This window comes from Manihot esculenta, chromosome 3 (genome assembly GCF_001659605.2).
Source record: "Manihot esculenta cultivar AM560-2 chromosome 3, M.esculenta_v8, whole genome shotgun sequence".
Lineage (NCBI taxonomy): Eukaryota > Viridiplantae > Streptophyta > Magnoliopsida > Malpighiales > Euphorbiaceae > Manihot > Manihot esculenta.
The window spans coordinates 28291991-28315021 of NC_035163.2; the positions used below are offsets into that span (position 1 = coordinate 28291991).

General features: G+C 32.4%; 4 protein-coding genes across 4 annotated transcripts; 3 read left to right on the plus strand and 1 right to left on the minus strand.

Annotated features, from left to right (window-relative positions):
- The first annotated feature begins 2292 nt into the window (after window positions 1-2292).
- LOC110612106 (probable glutathione S-transferase) lies at window positions 2293-3282 on the plus strand. Its single transcript, XM_021752773.2, has 2 exons — window positions 2293-2649; window positions 2733-3282. Exons 1-2 carry the CDS (start codon window positions 2341-2343, stop codon window positions 3084-3086), a joined length of 663 nt encoding a protein of 220 aa, XP_021608465.1. The 5' UTR covers window positions 2293-2340; the 3' UTR covers window positions 3087-3282.
- A 2335-nt stretch (window positions 3283-5617) lies between these two features.
- LOC110610814 (probable glutathione S-transferase) lies at window positions 5618-6577 on the plus strand. The gene is made up of 2 exons (XM_021750893.2): window positions 5618-5977; window positions 6060-6577. Exons 1-2 carry the CDS (start codon window positions 5633-5635, stop codon window positions 6411-6413), a joined length of 699 nt encoding a protein of 232 aa, XP_021606585.1. The 5' UTR covers window positions 5618-5632; the 3' UTR covers window positions 6414-6577.
- A 149-nt stretch (window positions 6578-6726) lies between these two features.
- On the plus strand, window positions 6727-19173 carry LOC110610813 (protein BLISTER). The gene is made up of 13 exons (XM_021750892.2): window positions 6727-7292; window positions 8435-9089; window positions 9240-9811; window positions 10943-11062; window positions 11263-11328; window positions 12033-12143; window positions 12291-12367; window positions 15832-15899; window positions 16686-16799; window positions 17508-17686; window positions 17833-17901; window positions 18203-18358; window positions 18753-19173. Exons 1-13 carry the CDS (start codon window positions 7227-7229, stop codon window positions 18831-18833), a joined length of 2334 nt encoding a protein of 777 aa, XP_021606584.1. The 5' UTR covers window positions 6727-7226; the 3' UTR covers window positions 18834-19173.
- A 1482-nt stretch (window positions 19174-20655) lies between these two features.
- LOC110611665 (probable indole-3-pyruvate monooxygenase YUCCA7) lies at window positions 20656-22468 on the minus strand. The gene is made up of 3 exons (XM_043955010.1): window positions 21724-22468; window positions 21267-21638; window positions 20656-21039 (listed from the first exon to the last, which is right to left on the minus strand). The coding sequence occupies exons 1-3, from the start codon at window positions 22420-22422 to the stop codon at window positions 20881-20883; spliced, it is 1230 nt and encodes a 409-aa protein (XP_043810945.1). The 5' UTR covers window positions 22423-22468; the 3' UTR covers window positions 20656-20880.
- Between the last annotated feature and the right edge of the window lie 563 nt (window positions 22469-23031).

Below are 23031 nucleotides of genomic sequence, written 5' to 3' on the forward strand. Positions count from 1 at the left end.
TTCCATGGCGTTTTGAATTGCAAAGGAGGGATGGCTCTCCCCTACTCTCAAATTCTTACTCTAAAATCTTTTTTAGATATATTGTTAGCTTATTTAAAATTCCCTAGCTATTTTTTATTTATCTACTATTATTATTCAAATAGATATAAACCATAAGCTTATTTTAATTTTAAAAAACCATCAACATTAAATTTATATTGCTGAAATATTTTCCTTAAATTAGTATAAATTTAAGTATATGGAAAAAGTATTAAATTAATCCTGCATTGGCTACTGCAAAAAGGAAGAATATTTTGATGCCCACACTTTTATGTTTTTTTTTGGATTAATCTATTCAACATTTAAATTAAAATGCTATTTATTAATTAATATTTGAACTTAAAATTTTAAATCAGTTAAAACACAAATTAATAATGTTATTATTATAAAAAAAATAAAAATTATTGATTATAACACTCAAAATTTTATTGACTATACTCTTATTTAGAGTATAAGCAATCAAATTTAGAATATACAATCAATAATAAATTTAATGATTTATAATTTTTTTTATAAATATCAGTAACATGGTTAACCTATATATTTAATTGCCATAATTTTTATAAATTTAATTAGAAATATAAATAAATCAAGTTATTTATGAATTATTTAAATTTAATTTTTTATTTTTTAAAATTTAAACTCGGATAAAAATTTATTTAATAAATAAATTAAAATTAAATTTTACAATATTTTACTCGTAAATTTAGTTTGTTTCCAAATTTAGTAATAGACTTGCAAACGAACTCATTAAGTAGATTTACAAATAAATTTATTAAACATTCTGAATTTAATATCACAAGAGAAATAGACTAAATATCAAATATGCACTAAATATTGAATTTTTATGAGTTAAGTTTCAACATTTTAAAATTGAGTTTCACTCAAGTTAATTACACTCTCAAAGCTTGCAAATATTAGAATTATTAAAATTTAAAATTTTATTTTTTATAAATTTATGAATTAACTTATATATATATATTTATTTAATTAAAGATATTTAATTTTTAATTTAGTTAAATTTTATTTTTTATAAATTTATGAACTAACTTATATATATATATTTATTTAATTAAAAATATTTAATTTTTAATTTATTAATTTCAAACTAAAATTTATTATAATTATAAATAAGTTGACTATTTATTAACCATTCAAGATTATATTTGATTAATACTTGCTCCTCCCGGTTTGTTTGCTAAATAAATTAAGTTTGAATTAATTAATATATTTGATTTAAATTTTAAATGGATTAGTTTAAACTAAAAAATTTTTGATAAATTAAATTTAAATTCTTTAAATTTAACTTAGCTCGATTAATTTTCTCTTAAATTTAATTTTTTTTAAACTGATAATTAGAATTTGGTTGAGTAAAATTAAGACCTCTCAAATTTTTTCAAATGCACCTACCATCGTACTAAACCTGTGAGCGCCCCTTAAATTTAGTTATTTAATAGGTTTAGAATACTGTTATATATGCAATATAGTTTTAGTTAATCCATTTCGCCATAAAAAAGTTTAATACTGAATAGTATTCGGTTCAAATTAAAAAAAATTTGATTAAACTCAATTAAATAAAAATTTTAATTTAAATTTTACTTTATTTATTTATTTTTTATTTTTAAAAATTTCTATTGTTTTAATTTAATTTAATTAAAAAATTAATAAAATTAAATCAATGATAATAATATATTATTTTTGATAATATAAAAATATTAAATTATAAAATTGAAATACTTCAATTAAATTTTAAAATATTAAAAGTGAGGTGTTAAAAATAAAAATTTAATTAAAAAATTTAACCATTCAAATCAAATTAAATCGAATCAGATTGATTCGATTCAAATTAAATTTTAACTAAAATTATAAGATTTAATTTTTACAAACTCTAAAATTTCAATTTTTTATTTTTTTTCTTTTTTCACAAGACAAATTTGACGGAATGCTTAACCCTAATGAGAATTGCTAGATGCATCATGCATGACGATCACATCTGTCGCATGGAATTTAAAAAGTGGCAAGTATTTGACAATCTCTATTTAACTAGAATTAACAAGTGATTACCCTATTCGAATTCCATTTTCTTATTGAAATTTCCTTGGTCCAGGGACTTCTTTCGCTGTTGCTAAAGACCAAATATCCATTAATTAATCTTTTCTCAATTGAAACTCTTGTGATTAATTAAGTTGGTTGATTGAGACCTAAACTTATTGCCCAAGCAAGAACGATATAACTTCATTGATCACTATAAAAAGTGATTGAGGTTACTAAAGAAGACCAAGAAAGTTGACGATCTCAGAGATGGCTGAAGTTAAGCTACTTGGAAAATGGTTAAGTCCCTATAGTTACAGAGTGCTATGGGCTCTAAAACTGAAGGGTATTCCATATGAGTACGTAGAGGAAGATCTCTCCAACAAAAGCCCTTTGCTTTTACAGTATAACCCAGTTCACAAAAAGATCCCTGTGCTCGTGCATGGCGGCAATCCAGTTTGCGAGTCCATGATCATCCTCGAGTACCTGGATGAGACATGGCCTGAAAATCCCTTGCTGCCCAGTGACCCTTATGAAAGAGCTGTAGCTAGGTTTTGGGTTAAATTCATTGAAGATAAGGTCTCGGGTTTAAGATAACACTCTCTTTTGTTTAATTTATCTTTCTGATTCTTAACTCGTCTTCCTTTATATGTTTGCTGCAGGGTCCCTCAGCGTGGAGGGTATACCGAACCAGTGGGGAAGAACAAGAGAAGGCAGTGAAGGAGAGCTTGGAAATGCTAAAAACCATCGAAGAACACGCACTTGGTGAGAAGAAATATTTTGGGGGAGACAAGATTGGCATGGTGGACATAGCCTGTGGTGGAATTGCTTACTGGCTAGGACTTATAGAAGAAGTAGCGGGCATAAAACTTCTCGAACCTCACAAGTTTCCGAAGCTACATGCATGGACTAAAAATTTCATTGAGGTACCCATTATCAAAGATAATCTTCCAAATCGAGACGATATGCTGGTTTTCTTCAAACAGGCAAGGGAGAAGTTACTGTCATCTGTATGAAACCATGTTGAAAACACCTAACACTCATGGTTCGTCCCTACGAGAGGTGCTTTTGAGTCTATGATTAGTTCTGTTTATCAAAGAAAAATCTTTTTAATTAATAAAAAAAGGAGCTTCTTCTGTATTCAGAAGCTTCTTGGTGTTGGCTGTTCTTTATTGGAAGATTTAATTAATGGGTGTGGGTACTTTCTATATTTATATATTTTTTTCCAGAGGATAATTAATCAACATATATTTCAGCTAGCATTTTTGTCTAAATTTAATCTGTATTCTCACGTCTGAGAATCCAAAACAAGTACCAAATTTTAAAGCACTATGCCACAATTTTAAAAATATAAAATAAAATAAAAAATAATTTAACGCCATTTCAGATGGTGTAAGACCTTTATTTAAAAAAAAGAAATTTCTAATACTTTTATAAAAGGTGTCAAGAGCCTGACATTTAAATTCTAAATTGATAATTTTTTTATTTTCTACGCTAAATTAACAAAAATTTTGAAATTTCCATTGTTTTTAAATACGAGAATAAGTAGAATTGAGTTTTCTTCCTTGGAGGAACCAAGCAGTGGAGATGGCTGGTTTGGTGGACAGTGGTTATAGGCTAGGAAAGGATTAGGGACCTGTTTGGCACTACTGTCAGAATTGCTGTCAGAGAAAAAAATATTTTTTAAAAATACTATATAGAAACATTAAAGAATGAGAGATTTATAATTTAATCCCTGAGTATTGCCATTATTAATAAGTCAGTTCCTGTATTTTTAAAAATCTATTAAAACGTCCTTATCTTTTCTCTCCGTCAACAAAATAGTCATTCCATCTATTTTTGCCGTTAAAAATATAGTAAAAAACTAAATTACCCCACATTATTTTCCTCTTCCTTCTTCTCCTCCTTCCTTTTCTTCTTCATCAATTCTTCCTCCTTCTTCTTCTTCTTTTTCTTCTTTTTCTTCTTCTTCTATTTTGTTGACAAATATAGGGAGGGACGATAAGGACATTTTAATAGATTTCTAAAAATATAGGGAGGGACGATTTCGTTGACGGAAAGAAATGATGAGAAATGACTATTTCGTTGATGGAAAGAAACGATAAGAACGTTTTAATAGATATAATAAAAGATAGAGACTATTTTATTGACGAAAAAAAACGATAAGTACGTTTTTATTTAAGGGTAAAATTGGATTTTAAAAATTTTCTCTCTTCTCCTTTATCTAATTTTAACGGAAAATGGGACGGAAGAACTATTTCATTGACAGAAAGAAAACATAAGGACGTTTTAATAGGTTTCTAAAAATATATGGACTAACTTGTTAATAATGACAATATCCAGGGACTAAATTGTAAATCTCCATTAAAAAATAATCTAAAATTATTTCAGACATAATTTAATTATAAGAACATCAAAATAATAATAAAATTTTTTTTCCAACAGCATTGTAAACAATGTGCTTTTTCTCTGCCCGCAATGCCAAACAACTCACTTGATGAACACCTACTGCTGAACTGGATTCCTTGTTATTTGCATAAATTTTAGGTCTCTCTCGTCTGAATGGCAAGAAGGGATGGCTCTCCCCATCACTCAAATTCTTACTCTAAGATCTTTTTATGTATTTTTATCTTATTTAAAATTCCCTATTTATTTTATTTATCTATTATTATTATTCAAATAGAATAAAACATATATAAGCTTATTTTAATTTTAAAAAAATATCAACATTAATATACATTTTAAATTTTACAATTTTAAAATCTAAATTAAATGGTATATATTTTTATATTTTTAAAATAAATAAAACCCTTAGATTTTAATTTATTTTTTTACTTAACTTAATATAAGTCTATTATTGAAATAAAAATAAGAGTAAATTATATATTTTATTGTAGCACAAATATTTCAAAATAAATAAAAAATATCACTTCCAAATAATAAAAATAACATATAAAATTAAATTAAATAATGATTGAATAATTTAAGAAAAATTTTAAATGAATATTTAGAGTTTAAATTTTTAAGATGAGAAGTAAATTTTTGGATTGAAAAAAAATATAGAAGAGGAGAGATTAAATAGTAATTTTTTTAAAAAAAAATAGATTAAATTGTTTGATTTTATAAAATATAAAGTTATTTTCGTTAAGTAATTTTAAAATAAAAAACAGGGATTTAATGGAAATTTTCCTCATTTTAGGAAAAATACTTTCACACCCCTAAAGAATTTGAAAAATTTCAGCTCTGCTGGCTCCGCCCCTGCATGGAAATTGCAATATGCATCATGCATGACGATCGCGTCTATCAACTGATAATATAGCTCAGCCCCCAAGTTTGACTATCTCTATTTAACTACAATTAACAATTAATTAATTGCCCTATTCAAATTCCATTTTCTTATTGAAATTTCCTTGGTCCAGGGGCAGCTAAAGACCAAATATCCATTAATTAATCTTTTCTGAACTGAAACTGATCTTGTAATTAATTAATTAAGTTGGTTGATTGAGACTTAAGCTTATTGCCCAAGCAACAACTATAACTTCAATGATCACTATAAAAAGTGATGGAGGTTTCTAAAGAAAACCAAGAAATCTCAGAGATGGCCGAAGTTAAGCTACATGGAAGATGGCCAAGTCCCTATAGTTACAGAGTGCTATGGGCTCTAAAACTAAAGGCCATTCCATATGAGTACGTAGACGAAGACCTCTCCAACAAAAGTCCTTTGCTTTTACAGTATAACCCAATTCACAAGAAGATCCCTGTGCTCGTGCATGGCGGCAATCCAATTTGCGAGTCCATGATCATCCTCGAGTACCTGGATGAGACATGGCCTGAAAATCCCTTACTACCCAGTGATCCTTATGAAAGAGCTGTAGCTAGGTTTTGGGTTAAATTTATTGAAGATAAGGTCTAGAGTTTAACATAAAATAACACCCTCTTTTGTTTAATTCATCTTCCTGATTCTTGACTCGTCTTCTTTGGCACTGCAGGATTCCTTAGCGTTGATGGTGTACGGAACCAGTGAGGAAGAACAAGAGAAGGCAGTGAAGAACAGCTTGGAAATGCTAAAAATCATCGAAGAACACGCACTTGGTGAGAAGAAATATTTTGGGGGAGATAAGATTGGCATGGTGGACATAGCCTGTGGTTTAATTGCTCACTGGCTTGGGGTTGTAGAGGAAGTAGTGGGCATAAAACTTCTCGAACCTCACAAGTTTCCGAAGCTCCATGCATGGACTAAAAATTTCAAGGAGGCACCCATTATCAAAGATAATCTTCCAAATCGAGACGATATGCTGGTTTTCTTCAAACAGGCAAGAGAGAAGATGCTAGCATCTGCATGAAACCATGTTGAGAACACCATGTCTCGTCCCTAGATTTCTGTTTATCAAATAAACTTTGGAACGGATTAGACTTGTAATTTGAGAAAGTTTTTAGATGGATTTCTTCTATTATGGATCAAGTCATATTATAAATATAAAAATATGTTTTTTTTTGTATGAAAGACACATTTATTTATACTTTATAATGGACTTAGTTTATAATTAACCTGTTATTTCGCTGTAATTTATATTTAAGAAAATAAAAGGTTGAAAACTTCCTTATAAGAAGGGATGACCAAAGGAAACTAATTTCAGGAGTTATTACATAAATTTCTCCTTTGGATGAAAATATAAGAAAAAAGTCATCATCAGCAACCTCCAATAGTTCTGCCAGACGTCATTTTTCAAACGGACCGGCAGCCGCAGGTTACTACAACTATGCCACACATCAAATTTAAACCCAAAACGTAAATATTTCAAAAAACGAAAAATTAAAAAAAAAGGAAAATCAGGGGGAGATCTGCCAGGATTCCAATTTTAAACTCGCACACAGCTTCCTCCTCCTTCCTCTCCCCCCGATCTGATCGGACCTCGCCTCTGCTCTGTTAGTCCGTACGATTCTACGTTCTAGGGTTTCCGTCATTTCCATAATTCGTGAAATTTGATTCCAATTTGGCTTACAATTGGAAACATTATAACCTTTCCCTTTCTTCGATTCCAAACTATTGGGTTTCTCTTTGGGATTTTTGATCTCCATGGTGATTCTTTTCTTCTGGTAGATGGTTTAATTGGATGAGAATCGAGGGCGTTATTTTTGGGGACTTGGAGGGTTAAATGGCGTCAGCTCAGGTGTTGCCAGGCTCACGGAAACAGGAGCATCTTGAAGCTGGAAAGCGACGGGTATGCGTATCTGTTTGATCGGTTTAACGAAAAATTGTGATGTTATCATTATCCGCATGAATGTGTTATGGTTCTCTTACATGAAGATGAAATTCCTATAGTAAACATATTTGCAATTCATGTTAAGTAATGGGTGCAGTAATTGGTATTGTTCTTGTAAATTTATGGTTGTAGTGTATTTGAGTTTGGCAGGAAGAAGATAATGGTTAGTTTTTTTACTGACATTGTAATGCTGGAATTACTTCTGCCACCAGAGTATGTTATTTAATTTTTATGAGTGTAAAGGTTATTGGACAGATGTATTTAAGTATTTTGTTGGTTTAGCATCTACTTACATAGTTTATCTGGGTTGCATAAGTGTGTATAGTGGAAGTAGAGTACCATGCTTTTCGACACCAGAACTTTTCTTTTCTATATATATGGATGACCATGCAGACAAGCCGAATTACCAAGTGAATAAAGAAAGACTAAGCTTCATGTTTCTAAGTTTCTGAATACGAGTGAGATAATGATGTGGTTTTCTAGACTTCCACTTTGATACTAGACCACATTTCTCATGTTTCTTTGGTTAGCAGATCATCATTAAGATCCATCTGATGCTGTATGTGTTCTCTGGTCAGGATTGACATTTAACATGAGTGTTTATCACATTGTCAGAAAATCTTTAACCGTGAATGTCTAAGGAGTTGTGTCACTATTGATTACTTTTCCTTTTATTTCTTCTGTGGTTTAAACTTAACTTTGATATGCAACGTGATTTCTTAGTTGTCCTTTGCTTAAGCGTGCCCGTGTCATTGATCCATTTAGAGACCTGGTAGTGTGGTGGTCATAATCCCTTGTTGTGCAATTTGGAAGTTTATACAGTATTGCTGTGAATAGAGGAATATATTCAATCTCCTTTCGGGGCTGGGCCTTGGTTAGTGGTCTTTGATAACTTTTCTTAGATTTAGCAGTTGAAGTTGTTTCAACATTTGTATTCTGCAGTATCATTTATTAATCCCTTATATTTTCAAAAAGTAAGGTTATTATTTATGAGTAAATACATGAAAAAGCAGGAAGGGTGATTCACCCTTACTGTTAGTTTCCCCCTACACTTTCAATTTTCTTGGTTTATATGTTTTTGTTCTTTGTTTTTCTTCCAGCTGGAAGAGTTCCGTAAGAAAAAGGCAGCAGACCGAGCTAGAAAAGCTGCAACCATCATTCAACCTTTTGCTTCTGATGTTAACGTAGATCAGAAACAACCTTTAGAGGCTGAATGTGCAAGGCTTACGGATTCTGATGGAGCTGGTGCATCTGATGGACCTGGCAGAACTATTGAACCATACAATGGAATTATCAATAATGACAGCAACATAATTAATATTACCACAAAACCTAAGCAAATCTTTTCAGAAGATGCAAATGCTAATCCTCAATCAAAAAGTGATTCCAACACATCTTTGGCAGATCTAGTGCAGAGACACACAAATAATCATGGTTTTAAGACATATGATGCTTCTGGATTTGCTGGAGCAGGTGGTAATAATGGCCTAGGGATGGATGGAATGAATAGTGACTCCAAAACTCATGTTGTGAGCCAAGGCAGAGTGCCATATGGGAAATTGTCAGACCATTCTATTGCTCCGCATTCACAAGAGGGTCAAGGTTTGGAGAGCAGTTCTAATCAATCTATTCTGTTCCAATCAGCAGAAAAGAATAGTTTTTTGAAGACTTATGCATCTACCTCAGCTCAAAATTCTGCCTCTCAACTGAAAATTAAGAGCAGTTATTCCAGCACACTGGACACAGCCACTGGTGGTATGCTTCCTTCTACTTTGAATATAATTTTATCTGTTTGGTTTTGCATTTTCTACCCATCAATGTGACAAGGTTATGATTTTGAACTTCCTTTGATAATTTATTTGGGAAAGATGTTAAGCATCTACATTTTGTTTTGGGGCTTTGCAGTGGACTTAACTCAACCTAGTAACAACTTGAGAGGGTCCAGTCTTGATATTGAGAAAGACATATATGGTGGCATGCACTTCAATGGCTCCATGAATTCAGATTTTGGAGAAAGAAATTTTAGTAGCTTATCTGGTAGTTTTCCCACTCTGCATGGTAGAGATGTGCAAACATCCGAGTCAATTGGTTTCAATTCAGATATCAGGAGCACCACAAATCATGTTCAACTATTTTCAGGAACATCTGAATCTAATTCTAGGAGATCTCGTCCATCCTTCCTTGATTCACTTAATGTTGCTAGAGCTCCTTCAAAGAATTCTTTCCAAAGTGCTGAACCTCAGGAGTTCTTTATGCCTAGTGACTTAACATCAGATGGCATGGATGATCTGGGATCATCTGCCTTCCAGAAGTCATCATTGGAGACTGATACGGTGGGACAGCATTTGATGGAATTTTCCATGCCCTCCAGTAATGGGTTTGATCTAATGACATCGGATGTTAATGAGAACAGCATGGAGAGAAAGCATGAGTTATATTCATCTAAAAAAAATGAAGATTTTGCTGCTTTAGAACAGGTATTAATTTTTCAGTGGAGTGGTTATTGATTTCTGATTTAGCTATTGGCAATAAAATGCCCTCAGGGTTTTGGGAACTTAAAGCTTAATAACTAATTATTTATGAGTCTCCCTGAAGATTGCATTTTGTATCTTTTGGAATTTTAGCCAGATGGAATAATGCCTAGATTTATCATATGATGTATTCTTCAAGGGAAGATGGGACACGGGGGACAGCATACATACTGTTATAATGAAGAAGTGAAGGTTTTATGTTTTAGATCTTATCATCTTTAGTGGGTTCGGGAATTAGAAATTCCCCCCTTTGGTCAGAATAGCAACATTGGCATATCATGGCTACAATAGCATGTCATTGGAACATGAAGTGACTTCGGATCACCTTGTTATTGACCTTTCTAATAATACAATCTCCAGTTTCACCTTGGTTGTAACAAGACAGAAAAAAGATGAAAGAGACTCCAAAAAGCATTAAAGAGCAGCTTTGAAGTCCACTCAACTTTTACCTTGCCATGGATGTTTACTGAAGCTGAGATGGCAGAGTTGAGTGGTATAGCTGCATAGATTCTGTCATTTAACTTGATTATGTTCACTTCACATCTTTGCGATCTGCATGCTATGCATGGTGATTTAAGTGGTATTTGAATGCACTTTTTCCTGCTACAAACAAACATTTAATGTGGATTTTTTATCAGGGACTATTGATATATGCAATATGTCCATGTTGTATGTGAGCAATTTGATTTTTCTTTTCTCCTGTTTCCTCTAAAGAGTAGTGGTCTGCATGGATTTGGAGGGTTGGTGTTGCTCCTTGATTTTGCACTTTTGATGTTATGCATGTATGTTCGCCCATTCAGACCTTTCTGATGCTGTTGAAATCTTCTTAAACTGATGCATAGAGCATTATTGAGGAATAGTTCCTAAATGCCTTGAATGGTTCAAATGTTTTTGGCCTTCTCTATAGAAAATAAAGTTACTAAAACAGTAGCAAGCATTACATGTTGTTTGTACATTTCTCTTTCTTATGATAACGTTATGTGTATCAGTATTACTGTATTGGTTGTTGCTCGTTTTATGAGTTCAATGCATTAGATTCCTGCCTCTACTGCCATAAACATTGTTTCTGTTGTGCAGCATATTGAAGACTTGACACAAGAAAAATTCTCTTTGCATCGAGCTCTTGAAGCTTCTCGTGCTTTGGCAGAATCCTTGGCTTCTGAAAACTCGTCGTTGACAGATAATTATAACCAACAGGCAAGCTCCTGAATGCGATTCTTACGGCATTATGTCCTCATTTTTTGATAGTGAAAGAGGATGATAACAGTCATGGCTTGGTTAATCATTCAGCCTATCTTGTGATACTTGTTAATTTCATTTGATTATAACTTGCCTTTGTTCTTATTTATTTTTCTTGTTTGTTTACTTGTTTGCATATTCATTCTATTTTTTGCCAGAGAAGTGTGGTCAACCAGCTAAAATCCGACATGGAGAAATTGCAGGAGGAAATCAAAGCTCATTTGGTCAGTTGAAATTGTCTCCTAGTTTCTTATGTATACATCTATCTAGTACTTGTGTGAATGTCAGAGCATATATGTGTGTATGCTACTTGTTAGGGAACTTACTTTTCAGGACTACCTATATTGAGATTCCATTTTTTTAGTGAATGTATTAATTTTAATATGGGTTGTGATATAAAAGATGCCTACTGTCTACATCATACTAAATGATCTTGAAACAATGAAACTGTTGAATTGCAGTCACCTTATGGCAATGGCATGGTAGCCTACATGTCTGCCATTTTGGTCCTCTAGCTTATTTGAGTGCTGGAATGAGTTAGAATTCAGTGCCCTTAAGTTGGATACTGAACATGCCAATGGACGGTTTGGCGGTGAACATTTATTCTCGTGCTTCTGTGATAGGATTCTTTAAGATTGAATTTATAATTTTTAGGATTTTGAAATGAAAAAGGAGAAAGCAACAATCTTTCGGACAAACTCATGCTTATTCTCACTTGAATTTTGGGGGCAATGCCTATTAGTTGGACAATGCTAAACACAGAGTAGGAGCAAAGGAGATTATCACCATATTCACTTGTGCAATTATCTATTTTTGATTTGTATTTCCTTGAAACAACTGGGATAAATGGCATGAAAACTGACACTAACCGTGGACTTTTAATGTGGTCACTTACATTTTGATTGCCGTTTACCATTGATGCTAACAGGTGGAACTTGACTCTGTCAAAATGGAATATGCAAATGCAAAACTTGAGTGTAACGCTGCTGATGAACGTGGAAAGATTTTGGCTTCTGAGGTCATTGGTTTGGAAGAGAAGGTAGTGAATTTTCTTCATATGCTTGTTTCTTTTTGTTCTTCATTGCCTTTTAGATAACAGTTCCATGCCATCTTCTTCACTGCTTTTTGTGGACTGGCTGGATTCTCAGGTTAAATTCTTAAATGATATTGTAACTAATTTATGTAGGCACTCAGACTAAGGTCTGATGAACTAAAGCTGGAGAGGCAATTGGAGTCCTCACATGCTGAAATTGCTTCATACAAGTATGCTTTTCCTTTTATTTGACTGAAAATGGAGAATTTGTAAATTTTGTAATGTTTTTTTTCCTTGTAACTTGATTCTTTGTACTCTTACACCATGTTCATGTTAGCATATATGCACAGGTTGTTTTCAATGCTAGATGCAAGATATATTTTGGGGATGCTGTTGCAGGTACTTAGTAGTTGAAAGCTTTGGTTAAAGGTTCATCTTGGGCACTTTTAGGATGTTACTTCCTAGGGTGTGCGGTTCTGGTTCCGGGACGGTTCCTTGTAGGAACTAGAATCGAAAGTCGGTTCCTTAAATTTTTTGAAACTAGAACCAGAACTAAATTTCGGTACGGTTCCGGTACGATTTTATGTATTTTCGGTTTCGGTTCAGTTCTAGTATCGGTTTTAGTTTGATATAATTTTCAGTTCTTATAATAAAATTTAAACTTGAACGAAATAATTAAATATTTTCAATATTGTACTAATATTATTTATATCAAACTAACAAGTCTCACCTTTCAACATCAAAATAATATCAAATATGCACAATATTATATAATATTTTCATTTAAAATATATGAAGACACTAAATAACTAAACATAATATAGTCTTCTTATTATAATTTTGAAACTTTTAAAAGAAGAAGAAGAAAAAAAAGGCAAAAAAATTTCCAATAGAACTTCCAAAAATTTTATTGCAATGTTCTCACAAGAAATAAACTCCAACTAAACTAGTTTTTTATCATTCCTTTGACATGTTACAATTATATTTAATTTTTTTATAGCAAAATTACGTAATTTAAGATAAAATTACTTAGTATCTAAAATTATGTAATTTAATTTAATAGTATTTTTTTAAATAGTCACAATTATTTTAATTTAATTTGTTTCTAATTTTATCAAATTATATTTTATTATTATATAATTTAGTTAATAATTATATATATAGGGATAATAATAACTATTATAAGTATATATACACATATATATGCAATTGATTTTAATAATTTATATTATATTAGTATAAATTCTATTAATATGGAGATAGTGTATAATATAATTTATTTAAATAGAACGAAGTATAATTAACGAATTAAATTAGTTGAATTATATCCTTATAAACCTTTAATAATTGACTAGTGATTAAAATATATAATAATGATATATATATACATATAGCTACTAATAACAATTATAAGTACATATACCTGCACATTTAAATCTATATATAATTATTTTAGTAATTTATATTCTATTAGCATAATTCTATTAATACTGAGATAGTGTGTATATATATAAAATCTATTTAGATAGGATGAATTTTAGTTAATTAATTAAATTAGTTAAATTATACTACTATAAATATTTAATAATTGATTAATAACTAAAAGGTATAATAATTTTATATTGTTATTATATATATATAATTATTTTAGTAATTTATATTCTAATAGTATAATTCTATTAGTATAATTATAGTATAATTATTCTTACACTATTGGTTCTTTTTTTATTCTGATTCGGTTTAGTACGGTTCTTTGACTCGGTTCGGGACCCTAAGAACCATGCACAGTCCTATCACTCCCTTCATCCCATAATTTTTTGTCCACTTCGTTTTTTCACACATATTAATATATTAAGAAAGACGATTTTTATTAACTTTCCAATTATACCCATCTTAAAAATATTAAATTTTATTAAATATCAAGAGATGTTTTTGAGAGGTTTCTCGAAAACAAGGTAAAAGTAAATAGGGTTATAATAGTCAATTTATATGTTACTATAGTGTAAAAAAGAAAAGTGAACAATAATTTTGGGACAACAAAAAAAGGAAAAATGGACAAAAATTATGGGACAGAGGGAGTATGTTTTAAGTATATCCTAAAAGCTGCGTGTGTAATGCATATGGCTACACTAGCCTAAAATCACCATCAACTAAAATCACCATCAAAGAAAGCTAGCCTAAAATTACCATCAAAGAAAGCTTTGACTGCTTTTTGGCTAAAGCATCCAACCATGTGCTTTGGGGAAATGTAGCTGCAATGGCATCCCTAAATGTACCATTTGGTCTAGCTGTTTGTCTTGGTTTATGATAATCTGAGATTCAGAAGAGGGTAAGGTTAGGGTATGCTGTTTGTCTTGGTTTATGATAATCTGAGATCAGAAGAGGATAAGGTTAGGGTATGTGTCTGTAAGTTTAGTCTGAATGGTGCACGCCCTCTTCCTTTATTCTTTTTTCCTTTTGTCCTCTAGCGACGTGTAACTGCCACTCTGTTACAGTACCACATGTTACTATCATACAGAGCCGTACGTATAGACGTATAACTCCTTTCTCGATCATCAGGTGACTATTTAATTCCTTTTGGCGCCCGTGCTAACAGGGTCCTAGATGTGGAGGGGTCTGTTCCCCGACTGACCCATCAAGTCAGGTAAGCTGGATTCTTCTCTGTCCGGCCCGAGCCCCGTTCTGTCCGGTCTGCCCGAGCATAGCCTGGGTTGCGTGTTGGAGGATAGGCTTGCTATTAGGCTCTAATGGAGTTACGGCCTGTCTTTCCTATGTGGGCTCGACTATGGCCCGGGCAGTAGAGGCCCAACGGTCATCAATTTACATGCATTTTATAAGAACAATCCATAACATTGAAGTCAGCTAGTTTCAGTGTTAATGATGACTGCATATTCGGAAATAGATTTTGAGAATCCTAGATTATCCAGATGCTTTACAAGTGAAACACAGATGACTGGCTCAAGTAGAGTCATGTGAATGCCTGTGGTGCCCCATGAATGGAGCATTCCTCTGAAGAAAAAAAGAGGCTTTCTTTTCTTCCAAATAGGCAAAATGGCAGAGACCAACATGTGTTTACTTCTTTTGAAATTTCTGTTACTTGGCAAAGAAGTTGGGGATGGCTTTTCCTAGGAAGGGCCATTAACTGAGTTATTATTTCAATTTAGAAAAATGCGCTTCCTCTTATTAAACTCTCATCATTATTATTGATGTTGTCAATACTGGTATTAGTAAATTGGTAATATCATTAGACTTGAAAATTATTGCTTTTTGATAGTGACTGGTGTCACTGGTCCAAGGAGTGAAGGCTGTTCCAGACTACTTGCCAGGGATCTTCCAAGTGAAGGCTGTTGCCTTGTTTAAACTAGGGTAGACTATTCTACATGCGATTTTTTTTTTCATCTCCTTCCCCTTCTCCATCCATGTGATGATTTTTTTTCCTGCTAGATATTAATGCTTTATTTGTTGCACAAGCACACTTATAGCCCACATTTTTAGGGTTAGATTATTGCTTTATCCTAAATAACAGCAACAAACAAAGTGGGACTTCCTTTTAATGTATTACTTTTAATTTTATACTCTTTCATTAGGTAATACTGCACAGTAGTCCTGGATTACATTTCAATTGCTTATGTTATTGTGACTGTTGTCTTAAGTTTAAGGATTTTCAACAATTACAAACCATACCATTTTGCAGGAAGAAAATGTCCAGCCTAGAGAAAGATCGTCAGGACTTACAATCAACTATTGATAATCTCCAAGAAGGTATAAATTTATATATGGATGGCCTTCTGACCTTTGTAGTAGACCTGGAACCAGGATCTAATCCCTATGTCTCGGTTGGATGGGGGAGCACATGTTTTGAGCATGTGTGTGCATTCTTGTGAGGGCACATTTATGTGTATTATATTAATGCTGCAAGAAGATATATCTATTTGTGTTAGAAAGGAAAATTAATAAGCCTGCCTAAACTTTATCTAATACACTGAAAGGGCCTTTGTAATATTAGTGAAAAGCCCAGGAAATGGGGCTTACTTTTCCGGTATTTACTTTCTAAGAAATCCAAATAAGTATCATGGTACTAAGAATAGACTATTCGATGATATACATCCATCTATTTTCCACTTCCAACCAAAATCTGTACTTGTGGCCAATGATCTATTATTTTGTTACAATCAGCTTGCCTTTTCAGGACACTTTTCAATTCTGATCAAGTCATGTTTACTGTGATAGATCACTCTATTCATTTCCATATGAATTATAAAGATGATGTCTTTCTATTGATGTTCTTGAAACTGTTAAATAAACTAACTGGTTAATTATTTTAAAAAGAGTTGGTTGTCGTCTGAATTGGGTCGCTTGTTTAATTACCAACTTATGTGATAATTTGAAATATATTCTGCAAAACCATTTTCCATTCCGTAATGCTCTAATATATGTCTTTAGGAATGAACTTTTGACTAATTGATAATCATGGATGATATGATCAGTTATTTAATTACATATGCTTTTATTATTTATCTGTAACTTCTTGTCATTTTTGCAATACAGAGAAGAAACTATTGCAATCCAAGTTGCGGAAAGCTTCAACAAGCAGAAAGTCTATTGATTTTGACAAGAGTTCCAGTAATAAAAAGGATATGTCAACGTCTACAGAAGATTTAGGTAAAAATTTCTAATGAAGTTCATTCCTGGTACAGTAACACGAATGCTAGGCAACATTTTTGTGGACCTGATTAAATGGGTTTGAATCTAGACTTCTTGAATGCCTCCCTGAGTTCCCTTCACACACTTCTGTGATTTCGGACCATAGGTCCAAATTTATTTGAGCTAACGTTCTGGAATCTAGTCAAGCTTGTGATGTCCTTAGTTGATGATAAATTTGTGGATTTCATCTTCCTTTGGGTCTAAATGGACTAAAATAATTGTTCTTTTGTTTTTGGTTGAGGGATAACTTTTGTGTGTGATGCTCATGAAACATGAACTTGGTGGACTAAGATTTGGTTGCCACCTGTAGTTTTTAAGGGCCCAGTCTGCATATCGATTATCGTCCTACTTTTGAGTAAATTAAAGGTATTTCCATTTGGGGATAGTTAAGTCTCCTGAGACTTGGTGGTAATAAGTAGTATTTCTTTTTTGGCCTTGTTCACTAGATATTGGGAATACATATTCTTTTCTTGCTTTTTGAGCGAATCTACAGGTGGAGTTGTATTAAGCATAGCAGACGTTTATTGTTTTTGGTAATGAAATTGTGGTTTCAGATGAAAGTTATTCTTGACCAATATGGATACGAGATTGGTTTGTGATTTGTTCTTTAGAGTTGGTTTTCTTACTTTCTTAAGATATGGTTTCTTATTTTGATTCAAATTGCAGAAGCCATCCCTTGCACATCCAACCAGGAAACAAATGATGCTACTTCACTTGTTGGAAGTAATACCCCTAGTTTTCTCATGCTACCTGAAATTGGCCCGTCAAATGTTGAAGCTTTATCTGTGTATATTCCGTCAGATCAGATGAGAATGATTGAAAACATCAATATACTAGTTTCTGAGGTTTGGTCTTTAGATTTTGTTGTTTGTTGCAAATTTTTTTTTTGGGGGAGTGGGGGACAAACAATAAAGGATTTCTAAAGTAGATTGCAGATACTTATTGTAAGAATTTTTTCTTTAACAAATTTATTTATTTCTTTATGGCACAGTTAACGCTGGAAAAGGAAGAGTTGGTACAAGCTTTTTCATTTGAGTTATCTCAATGTTCTAGGCTTAAGGTAATCTTTAAGCTGTGTTGTTAGCCTGTTACTTATTTGGATTTCTGTGAATTTCTAGTTATAATATTGTATGGCAATAAGAACCAATAGAACAATCAAAGGGGAAAGGAAAATTTTTTATTCATTCTCAATTGTCAGTAATAATCATAATAAGCTCTTGGAAAATGGCTAAATCACACAGGTTTCTGTAGAATAGTAACTAATCCTACTCCTACTACTAACTAAGAAAATACTAAATAGAACTTCTTAAATATTCCCAAGTAAGTCATCAATGGCTTTTATTTTCTTCTAATGAATGAAGGATTTAAATAACGAGTTGTCACGAAAGCTTGAGGTTCAGACTCAAAGATTGGAGCTTTTGACTGCTCAAAGTTTGGTGATTGAGAAAGCCCCATCAAGGTTACGTGATTCTAGTTTCACACGGGAGAATACCACATATGCAGATGAGGGAGATGAGGTATGATATTTAAGATTAGCTATTGAATGCTATTAAGCATTTGCTAGACTAATGTCAGTGGAATGAAATATGGCCCAGTAATATTATGTTAAATGATTATTTGACCCCAATAGTGTCCCATAGAACAATTGCACTTCTTTGTTGTGTGGTAAGAGAACTTATCTATTGTTTGTCCTCCGTTCTTTTTCTTTTGTACTTCATGTTGTATTCATAACCCATGATTAATGTGGGTGTTTTCTCTTTGTTATGTCAAAAAAACCAATTTTAAGTCCAGAAGATTGCCCCTTTTCCCCCACTTTTCTAGAGAAACTTGGAAATAGAAAAGAAGAGTAGGAGCTTGTTGTGCACCCATGTATTGCTGCTGATAGGTGTATGCGCTTATTTCTTGAAATAGGTGGTTGAAAGGGTTTTGGGGTGGATAATGAAGCTCTTCCCTGGAGGGCCATTAAGACGTAGAACCAGCAAACTTACTTGATATGCTAATCTGAATTACTCTTCAAGAGGAGATGCTCAGTTCTGGTTATATTTCCTTGCGGGGCTTCCTTCTTCCCTTGGGTTTGGGAATTCAACAGAGGTAGTAATCTGTATATTTCGATTTAATTTTACACCATTCTTTTGTAACAGATGAAAAAATAGTGTTTCTAAGAGGCCTTCCCATTTGTTGGAAACTCCAGTTGTCTTTTTTTTTGTTAGATGACAATAAGACAGTCCCTTGTTGCTGCAAGTGCCTTTATGTTGGACAAACAAATTCAGTGGATTTGTTTGGCTATGGAAGGGATTGATATACAAATTTAGTGGCTTTGCTGTTATTATTATTATTATTTTTTTGGTCGAAGATAAATGAGATTTCATTTTTAAGAACTATGATTACATGCTATAAACATTCAGCTACAAGCCCAAGGCCTAAGGTCCCAGAAATGTGGCAATTACTTTTGCATTTTGCATTTCGTGCATCCTTCACGTGCAACTCTTGGCTGGTGGCCGCCCCACCGGCATCGCTACCATTTTCTTTTTCGGAGCTTATTTATGTGAGCAAAAAGTTTGCATGCTAAAGTAAACCTTTTCCAGATTTTAGGGGTTGATAAAAGAAATTTGTTAATTTAAGAATTTCAAGATTTTAGGGGTTGATAAAAGAAATTTATTAATTTAAGAATCGCAATGCGAATTATTGTTATAAAATCTTTAATATGAGATATGTTGAAAAAAACAATCTTTAGTATGAGATTAAGATACTGTATAAAATAGAACTTTTTTAATTTATTGTATAGCACTAATTATTATGTAAATAATAATTGGAATTATTCAAGTTTAGATTTTTAAGCTTCTACAAAGTCTCTTACAAAATATCATATTATTTCACACGTCATTTGCTAAATTTAATATTGAATTTTTTTAGGAGATTCTATGATTATTTCATTAGATAATTAGATAATTTTTATTGATTAGTTATCAACAATAATTTATTTAAATAATAAAATTATTAAAGTATACTTACAGGAAATTAAAAGTAAAATAAAAATTTCTACAAAAAGTAATATAAGTATGGAAAATTGAAAATAATTTTTTTTGCTATCATTTCCTCTGCATCTTTTGCTTCTTCTGAAGGTGCCGAATGTATCCATGGAGTTTCTTATTTTGTATATTTTACTAAATTATATAACTAGATTGTAGTTTACTATTTTTTTTTTTCAAATGTTTGTCTAGAGGAATCTCTGTTTTCGGCTGAACCAGAGCATAAAGGGGAAAGAACGCATAAACAAATTTGCAAAAGTTTTGCAGCATATAGCTTAGTGATGGTGGTGTTGCAAAAGAGCCAGACCAATTTGACTTGGATTTTCTAATTGTCAATATTCCTTTCAAAGAGGGGAAATTTTTTTTAATATTTACTAAAAATAAAAATTAGGGTTGTTAAAGAAATTGTATAAGGAGTACAATGGTGCTAATAAAATTTTTAAAATTTAGAAAATGAATTATTTTTTAGAAAAGACCAAGTCTTTATCTTAAAACATCTTCATTTTCTTTTTGATCAAAATAATGTTTTGCATTTACCAATTTTCTTAAGCATCTCAAATAAAAAATAAAAACTATTTTGCTTAAAATAATTGAAACCTTAAATTAATATTTTTTTTTAAAAAAAAAAAATCTCATACACATTGTACTAAGGGATACAAGTTGTGTGGTGTGTCAATTTTCTTCTACTAAATTATTTTTTACCTACTTTGTACTGATTTCCCAGGTTTTTTTCACTGGAAACTAATAAAATTTTAAAAAGAGTTTAATTGTACATTACCGTATGCTAAATTTTTCCTAGTTTTATTAATAATATTTCCTTGAAAAAAAAAAAAATTTCTACCTAGACTGATCTCGTTTCTAATTTGATCAATCACTGAATACAATCAATAGAACAGGCTAAAAAAGAATTAAATTATTATTAGTACTATAATCTATTGGCTTTAGAAATGTGAAATGCATCTCCAATGGTGACCAGCAATAGTTTTCTTCTTTTGCTTGGTTTCTTGTTTTCAGCTCTTGCCAATGTCAGCTGCTACATTAATGGCATCTACAGATGCTCCAGAGAGACCTCTTCTTGTGAACCCAACAGCATAAAGACCAGCCTTTCCTTTCCACCCATTTGGGAATGGCTTTTTGGAAATTCCATCTTCTGAAAACAATTCATTATCCTGTCCAAAAAACAAAAAAAAATTATTCAAATAAATTTAGCCCATTAATTCATGTAATATCTTCCCAATTTGAATTCATGCATAAAAATCCACAGACAATAAATAGACGTGTCTTAATCGTAAGAAAAAAGAATGCGAGGATAATAAATACACAGGACCAAATCTAATCTTAACTTCCATAACTGTCACATGAATACTAGGAAGAGAAAAGAAAATCATTTCCTCACCCTCAGCCATGAAGGGACATTGCTACGATACCCAGTTGCCAGAATTACAGAATCGATCTCAAGCTTTTCACCATTAACGAGTTCCACTCCGCCATTAGAGAACCTCTTGATTCCAGGGACAACCTTGATTTTACCAGATCTTATTTTGTCTAGTGCGCCAATATCCAATACTGGTGTCTTTCCTCGAGAGTTCTTGAGCTGTAAAGGTCCTATGCATGGCCTTTTCAGCCCATATTTTTCTAGATTTCCAAGAATTAGCCATGCAATAACTAGCAGCATCTTATCAACCAGCCAAAGTGGTAGCCATTTCATCATATCTGTTGTCAAATCAAACGTTGATTTCCCAAAAACTTCCCTTGGCAAGACATGAACCTGCAGAGTAAAACAAACAAGTACTTGGTTAAAAGCTGAAGGCAAACATTGGAATAGCAGAATTCTTGAAGTTATGCTTGCTCACCGAACTTCGAACCACCATTGATGGGCTTGCGTTGTGGTTGCAAAGGTCAAGAGAGATTTCCATGCCTGAATTTCCACAACCTACAACAAGTACACGCTTTCCACGATAATTTTCACCGGATTTGTAGTCACAGGCATGCATAACATTGCCACCAAACTGTTGCAAACCTTCAAACTCTGGCACCACCTTCTCTGCATTTTCTCCCGTGGCTACCACAAGCCACCGGCAAATATACTCAACTTCAGTGGGAACACAACTGCTTGTTGAAATAGTTTTAACTCTCCAAAAGCCAAAAATCTCATCATACTTGGCAGATTCCACAATCTCATTGAAATGCGGTGTTATATCAAAGTGTTTTGCATAGGATTCAAGATAATCAACGAACTGATATTTGGAGGGGTACTCAGGGAAGTCCTCCGGGAACGGGAAATTGGGTAGTTGACAGAATTGTTTAGGGAGGTGAAGCTTGAGGCGATCATATGTGTGGTTTTGCCAAAGAGAGGCAATGCATTTAGCTCTTTCAAGGATAATGAATGGAACACCTTGTGGTTTAAGGCCAGCAGCCACAGCCAGACCCGAAGGACCCGCCCCAACAATGACAGGTCCATTCACCCATATACATCTGCGAGAAAGGAAGTAGTCCTCATGACCAGAAGATTGAGACATGGCTGGCATGTTAAGACAAGTACTATTACACATTGAGAAGTGTATGTTTGTTATTTAAGATGAAGGTAAAAGGGACTAATTAAAGAGATGATGGGTGTGGAAGGGGGAGAGGGGATGGTGGGTTAAATAGGGAAGGGTCCTATGAAAAAACTTTATAATATAACCCTTGTATATATAATAATTGTATTATAACGGATGATTATAGTGAATTTCAGGTAAATCCACCGTCTTTAATAATTAATATGTATTCCTTATATATATAATAGTTATTTGGAAATAGCATGTGATTGGAATTTAAAAAGCAGATTTTGAAAGAAATTTTGATGGTATTTACATCGAAGTCGTGTAAACTTCAAAATTTTGCCAATTTTTAGACTTTCTTTTGTGGAAAAAAAAATTGTTTCATATTTGATCAAATATTGTGTTAGCTGTTTGAAATTGTCATCTCTTAGTGTGGCTCTCTTGAATTCTAATCCAATTCAAGCACGTTCTGATCCTAAATTCAGGCAGAGTTGTCCTGTGTAACATATCCTCCTATCACATATTCATTCACTTGAAGCAAGTTTGCTTTCAACTTGCCAACCAGCAATCAATACTACCTAGATATATAAGAGTTCCACAAACATGCCTTAATTGACTTGG

Coding starts and splice junctions, on each gene's coding strand:
- LOC110610814 (XM_021750893.2), top strand. CDS start 5,633: ATGGAGGTTTCTAAAGAAAACCAAGAAATCTCAGAGATGGCCGAAGTT. Junction 5,978..6,059: donor TTAAATTTATTGAAGATAAG/GTCTAGAGTTTA, acceptor TTGGCACTGCAG/GATTCCTTAGCGTTGATGGT.
- LOC110612106 (XM_021752773.2), top strand. CDS start 2,341: ATGGCTGAAGTTAAGCTACTTGGAAAATGGTTAAGTCCCTATAGTTAC. Junction 2,650..2,732: donor TTAAATTCATTGAAGATAAG/GTCTCGGGTTTA, acceptor TGTTTGCTGCAG/GGTCCCTCAGCGTGGAGGGT.
- LOC110611665 (XM_043955010.1), bottom strand. CDS start 22,422: ATGTGTAATAGTACTTGTCTTAACATGCCAGCCATGTCTCAATCTTCT. Junction 21,639..21,723: donor CAATGGTGGTTCGAAGTTCG/GTGAGCAAGCAT, acceptor TTTACTCTGCAG/GTTCATGTCTTGCCAAGGGA. Junction 21,040..21,266: donor ATGTCCCTTCATGGCTGAGG/GTGAGGAAATGA, acceptor TTTTTTGGACAG/GATAATGAATTGTTTTCAGA.
- LOC110610813 (XM_021750892.2), top strand. CDS start 7,227: ATGGCGTCAGCTCAGGTGTTGCCAGGCTCACGGAAACAGGAGCATCTT. Junction 11,329..12,032: donor AGGAAATCAAAGCTCATTTG/GTCAGTTGAAAT, acceptor TGATGCTAACAG/GTGGAACTTGACTCTGTCAA. Junction 12,144..12,290: donor TCATTGGTTTGGAAGAGAAG/GTAGTGAATTTT, acceptor TAATTTATGTAG/GCACTCAGACTAAGGTCTGA.